The sequence below is a fragment of the Cibotium barometz genome, chromosome 24 (genome assembly GCF_041138505.1).
Source record: "Cibotium barometz isolate CiBa-2024 chromosome 24, ASM4113850v1, whole genome shotgun sequence".
In the NCBI taxonomy this organism is placed as follows: Eukaryota; Viridiplantae; Streptophyta; class Polypodiopsida; order Cyatheales; family Cibotiaceae; genus Cibotium; species Cibotium barometz.
This window is the reverse complement of record NC_141069.1, coordinates 30,234,398-30,240,805: the sequence shown is the minus strand read 5'-3', so window position 1 is coordinate 30,240,805 and position 6,408 is coordinate 30,234,398. Positions and strand designations below refer to the sequence as shown.

General features: G+C 41.1%; 1 protein-coding gene across 1 annotated transcript; it reads left to right on the top strand.

Annotated features, from left to right (window-relative positions):
• Positions 1–1,433: 1,433 nt before the first annotated feature.
• On the top strand, positions 1,434–2,419 carry LOC147625165 (uncharacterized). Its single transcript, XM_086818949.1, has 2 exons — positions 1,434–1,592; positions 1,684–2,419. The coding sequence occupies exons 1-2, from the start codon at positions 1,451–1,453 to the stop codon at positions 2,094–2,096; spliced, it is 555 nt and encodes a 184-aa protein (XP_086675075.1). The 5' UTR covers positions 1,434–1,450; the 3' UTR covers positions 2,097–2,419.
• Positions 2,420–6,408: the final 3,989 nt, after the last annotated feature.

The following is a 6,408-nucleotide window of genomic DNA, read 5'->3' as shown; positions in this document are numbered from 1 at the left end:
CACATTGATTAAGGTGTGAATCATGTGATTCACATTTACGTTAATTTCTACTTTGATTCTACTATCAAGTCTAATAGGGCACCTTTGGTTGTCTTGGATAATTGGTTGCACCCATGACTGGTACTTTTGGTGCTTTGCTATTCATTTGAAACTCTTTTGACCTATTATGATACTGCTTTGGTACTTTCTAGCTACAAGTTTTAGTCTTTAAGGTATTGCAGGTACATCTTGGGTTCAATGTTGGCACTAACTTTAGTACTTTTTGTGCTTCTTTGCTTCATGTGGTACTCTTTTGAAGTGTTTTGGTACTGAAGTTGAGCTTTTATTTGGTCTTATATGGTAGTGCTAAATATGTCTTGGGTGCTATCTAGGTATTATCTTTGGTATTTTTTGTTTTCTTTGATTCGTTTGGTACTTTTTGCACTATTTTGGTACTAGTTTGGAATTTCACTGTGACAAGTTTTTGGGTCTTTTGGGTATTTTTGGGAGTCTTTGTGTTTTTGGTACTTAATTGTACCAAATTATTGCTGTTTACAACTGTTTTGGCATAATTTACATGTTTTAGTACTGTTTAGTTACCTTTTGGTACTATTTTGATACTGATTTGTTAACCTTTTGGTACTGTTTTGGTTTGTCATTGGTTTGTCTTGGTAATGTTTTGTTACCTATTTTGGTACTATTTTGCTACTATTTGGTTTTGTTTTGGTACTGTTTTGTTTCCTATTTGGTGCTATTTTGCTACTATTTGCTACTATTTTGGTACTGATTTGCTACCTTTTAGCACTGTCTGTAACCTATTTGGTACTATTTTAGTACTATTTGGTACTATTCTGCTACTATTTGATATTATTTTGGTACTGCTTTGCTACATTTTTGGTATTGTTTTGGTAGTTTTTGGTACTTCATGTATCAATTTTGTGTTGTTTAAAACTATTTTGGTATAATCCAACCTTTTTTAGTACTGTTTTGGTAGTTTTTGGTACTTCATGTACTAATTTAGTGTTGTTTAAAACTATTTTGGTACAATACGACCCTTTTTAGTACTGTTTTTATTCTGCTTGGGTTTGGCTTGGGAGTTGTTGAAACTTCATTTACCCATTTAGTGCTGTTTAGAACTATTATGGTATAATTTACCTGTTTTGGTACCTATTCTGGTTCAGTTTTTGTACTACTTGTGTACTTCCTTGTTGCTAATTGTTTATTTTGGTGGATAAGTGGATAGAGTATGTCTGTTTTGCAGATGGAGTATGTGAAGCTCCACAATGAATTCTTGGAGACCCAAGACCATCAAGAATTTGTACATCAGTTGTGTGCTAATGTGAAGAGGGGGATGAAATATACATTGACTCCAAGGCCTCATGTTGTGGACCCTGCCAACACAATTTATGTGTTTGGTACTTGTGTTGCCTGTGGGGAGGCTTTGGAGGCTTCTTACGTGGTTGGTACCTTCATGCTTCCCTACAGGCATCAGTACCATCCATTGTGTTTTGCAGTTGTGTTGAGAACAAGAGATATGTGCATGAAGGCACGTTGCAACACCGCAATCCCTTCGGAGGCAAAGGCCTGGGTGTCAGGGAGGTCATTATTGAAGAGTAAGTGGGGTGTTTGTGTTGTTGGACACTATATGTTTATATTGTTTGAATTGATGATCTAATCTTGTCTTTCATCTTTGTGCATATGTAGGTAGAGAATCTTTTGGTGCGGACACCCATGACAACACCCCAATGGATAGGAAGGATCTCCCTGGTCACAGTAAGTCAGATGCCACTTACATGTTTAAAGAAGATCCTTACAAGTCAGTGCAGAAAATACTGCAAGACCTTGATGCCAACACAAGGGAAGGGAAAGGGGCTGAGCCTGCTGTAGACTCAAGCATGGGGGAAGATCGACTAAAAGCGGAAGTGCAAGAGAGAGACAAAGACGAAAAGGGACCGGAGGAGAAAGAACAGGGGGGAAGTGATCTGATTGAGGAGGTTGCTGACCAAGGCGAGAAGAACAATGAAGAGATGCCGGCTGTTGAGGAGGTAACAGTTGAAGTTCTCTCAGGCAGAGGTTTTGGCTACAGCATCAACATCTGCAAAGGACAAGGCAGGTAGAAAGAGGAGGAAGAACGGAAAGAGGGCAGCGGAATCTACTCAAAGTGCACAGGAGGCTGCTGCAGGTGCAGAGGAGCCCAAAGACACTGAGGAGGCTAAAAGCAATGAGGAGGCCAAAGCGGCGGGGGAAGCTACTGAAAGTGCTGAGGAGGTGACAGTTGAAGTTCTCTCAGAGGCAGAGGTTTTGGCTGTGGCATCAACATTTGCAAAGGACAAGGCAGGTAGAAAGAGGAGGAAGAATGGAAAGAGGGCAGTGGAAGCTGCTCAAAGTGCACAGGAGGCTGCAGGTGCAGAGGAGCCCAAAGAAACAGGTGATAGCAATGATTCAGCCACCACGAGTCAGCCACCCTCTTCGAGCTCTTCGCTATGAAATGTAGAAAGCACCCCGTTGGTCATGGTCTCAAGCCGCAAGCTTGCAAAAACTAGCTGATGTTACAGCATTTTGTACTTGCTTCTAGACTAATTTGAAATACCAGCCTATTTTGCTTTGTCGATGCATTTTGTCTCATGCCGCTCTACTCTTGAAAGGTGTCCATGTGTTTGTAAACTGTCATGTCCTACTGTCACTGTTTTGTAACCTTTTATTGGTGCCCAATGTCTAACTTTGCTTTTGCAAAAAGGCTGTGTTCTTCTACTCATATAGTTTAGTGGTACTATAACAGGGGACCATTGGTGGCTAGATGAACAACCATCGGATACATCAATGCCGATAGATGTAATGGCAAGCAATAGGCACCTTGTTGTTTTGGTGGATGTCAATGGAGTGCTACTGAAGGATTATGTTGAAGCACCCAAGGATTTGTGGCAGCTCCCGTTCCCAGATGGAATTAGGCCCCGAGGTGTGCAAGTGTCTCAATACAAATATTGTGTCGTCAGATCTAATGCGGAGGACTTCATCATCAACTTGAGGAAGCGATGCGACGTGATGCTCTGGTCATGTAGCCAAAGGAAGAACTTGATGGCCATAATGAATGCTTGCTTCCCTCGGTTGATGAAGATGAAAGGCCTCTTTTTAGGTATTTATCCCTTAACTTTCACAACTGGTTTTATTGATTTTGACATTGTTTGGCTAGCTTTGCTACTGTTCTGTACACAATCTGGTACTATTTGGTAGTTTGGTACTTTTGGCACTGCTAACACAATTTGGTACTTTTTGGAACTTTGGTACTCTGGTGCTATGCTGCTTTGGACTATGTTTGTTCATGTGTACACAATTTGGCACTGTTTTGTACATAATTTGGTACTCTTTGGCTATCTTTGGTACTTTGGTACTTTGATGCTATGGTAGTTTGAAACTGTGTTTTTTACTTTGTACACAATTTGGTACTGTTTGGTGCTTTGATACTATGGTACTTGGTTCTGTGCTTGGTAACATTTGTGTACACAATTTTATAATATTTGGTACTTTGGTTATTTGGTACTTTGGTACTGTGTTGTACCAAGTTTGGTACCTTTTCACTGTTATGTACTGTGTGTTAGCTTTGGTACTCTTATTTGTGCTGCTATTCTAATTGCTTGGTTTACCTATTTTTACAGGTATTTTTGACCAGTCTCATTGTGAGGGGTGGGCTACCAAACTTAGAGATGTGCCAGTCCTTGCGAAGGAGTTCGGTAACAAGCCTATTTTTCTGAAGCTCCTAAGAAAAGTGTGGCGCAAGTATCCGCAATTCAATGAAATGAACACCCTCCTTGTGGACGACACGAGATACAAGTCCTTGAAGAATGATTACAACTCGTGCTGCTGCATCCGGTCATATGAGCCTAAGTATTATGACCTCGACAAGCCGAAGTATCTTATGGATGTCATTTTCTCATGGATCTCCGGGTGGCTGATAAGTTCCCCACCACTGCTTATTACAGCCACCGGAATCCCTTGTTTGATGTTGAGGATGACATTTCCTCGTTCGTTTTACCAACTACTTTGTATCTATGAAGGGGTATTCGTACCACTTTGACCCCTCTAATGTGTAACAGATTCTGTATGCTTGTACATTGCCTTTGGCATTTAATGATAATTATCTTTTTGTACATGTACTTTTTTTGGCTACTGCTTTTGTACTTGTCTGTTACTACTTGGTGACAAGCGTGACTTTGGAGTTAGTGACAAGTGGGAGTTGCCAGGTGAGTAGTCCTTGTTCATGGCTGGATGAGAGGAAGGCAGAGGATGACAGGAAGCAAGGGAGAGAGACGATGAGAGCAAGGGAGGGGAGGATGAGTGAGAGAAAGTGGATAGTTATTGCATAGTACCAGAAAGGCTACTTATTACCACCGTATTGTTGGGCTTTATAACTTTGGCTGCAAAAAAACTGTACACAGCAATTTGCTAAAACTATTAGCATAGTACTTACCATATTTTGGTTCTACAAATTTGTTGGCATATTACCACCAAAGACTGGTACTGTATAAGACAACATTAACTAAATGATTGTACATGTAGCAGATAGCACCAAATTTTGGTACTGCAATACTATAGAGTATCAAATTTGGTGCCACAATAGTCAGGTGAAAACAAAAAGGAACAGTACCAAAATTTGGTACTGCAAAAACACAGCAGAGCTAAAAACAATAAAGCACAGTACCAAATTGATAACACAGCAATAGCATTAGACAGTACTGATCACAAGTAAGATTCTAATCAAGAGAATTAGACAGTACTGATCACAAGCAAGATTCTATTCAAGAGAATTACAACTATTGCCAGTGGTTAGAATTGTAGTTGGGGTAAACACTGTATGGCTCCCATCTTGGTCACTTCCGTCTTCATATGGCATACTGTTGTAGATATTTTCATATATCTCTGAGGATAGTTTAAAGTGGTGATGGAGGCCAGGGATAGCCTCCATGGGGAACCGTATGGCTCTAACAAGATGCGAGTAGATCATCACCGGTGGTGTTTGATCTAATAGGGTATAGGTATCAACTTTGCCCTCAACCTGGGCATAGTACAAGCCCTCAAATAGCAATCCACCTCTTACGATCTTGTTATGCCAAAGGTCCTTCAGTACTCTTGGTGCTACATAAACGCTTTTTGTGCACTTAAGAAGGTAGAAGTCCTCCTCCTCCTCGGCTGCATTCACTGCAAAGTTATCCCCAAAATGGACAATAATTGGGTCAACACCTTAGGGTCTCCTTCATACATAGGCATGCTTAAATCCTCACTCACATGGGAGGAAAACAAATCATTGTAGTTCTCCTCATCATCGTCGTCCTCATCACTATTTGTAGGTTGTACTGACTCTGTCAATGGCTCGATGGAGACATATTTCCATTCTTCAATGTGCTGTTTATTATTGCATCTCCTCCACTGCTCATTCACACATGGATCACAGAAGCATGACAGCGTATGAAAATGCACATCACATGGATTGTGCGTTGAGTAGCCGTCAACACAATGGAATGAGCGAGAGCCTGCAATTGGTTTACAGTCCCACAACGGAAAACGTAGCACATCATTCGGTGAAACCAACCAGAACACCCTCCTTGTGCTGGCACTTCCACCTTCCATTGTCGGCTGAAACCTCGCATTCAAAAAATTGACCACATCAGCCGCACACTTCATGGGCCAGCCATCGGGTTTTAGCTCTTCGTGCGTTAGGGTTCTCTTCATAATAGCACCTGCACCATCATGCTCTCCTTTTCCATGCTCTGAAGCAAAGAAGTTATGCATCATAAGTAATCCTTTCAACTGATAATACTTGGCTATGAAATAGTGTGGTCTTCGTGCCTTGAACTGTGAAGCGGCACCATCTGACCATACCCAATGATAACGCAAACGGTGTCCTTGCTGTTTCATCCACCAGTTGTCATGCAGCATAAAACAATGCTGAATAAAGAGCGTGTCATGGAGCTTATCATCTGATATGTAAAAATGCACAGTATTCTCAATAGCTCCTACTGAATTTCTGATATAAGAGATGTGTACCAGTATTGTTACCTGTGTTGACCACCAATGCATGGACTGGATCTCATTTTGCACTTTAAAGCTGTAATTCTCTGCAAAATCAACAACAGATAATACCACAACATCTCTGGGAAACTTAAGCAAGCAGTCTTTGAATTGTTGGGCCTGCCACCTAAACATAAAGTTGTGCTTAATGAAGCTTTTCAGATGATCTGAAAAGAGTGAATGAAAGTTGCACTTTTCATCCTTTCCACGAGCAAGTCCTTTCGCTTCTTCTCTTTTCCATCACCATTAACCTGTCCAGTGCCCACATCCTGGAATATCTTAACAGTCACCTCCTTGCTATCTGTTGCAATCTCGGCTGGGCAGAATGACAACTTTCGTACACCGCATTTGGGGCACTCTCCAAGC

Bases quoted from the DNA above. Each gene is read 5' to 3' on its own strand.
- LOC147625165 (XM_086818949.1), top strand. From the start codon at position 1,451: ATGCTTCCCTACAGGCATCAGTACCATCCATTGTGTTTTGCAGTTGTG. The intron at 1,593-1,683 runs GTAAGTGGGGTG...GTGCATATGTAG, and splicing joins AGGGAGGTCATTATTGAAGA to GTAGAGAATCTTTTGGTGCG.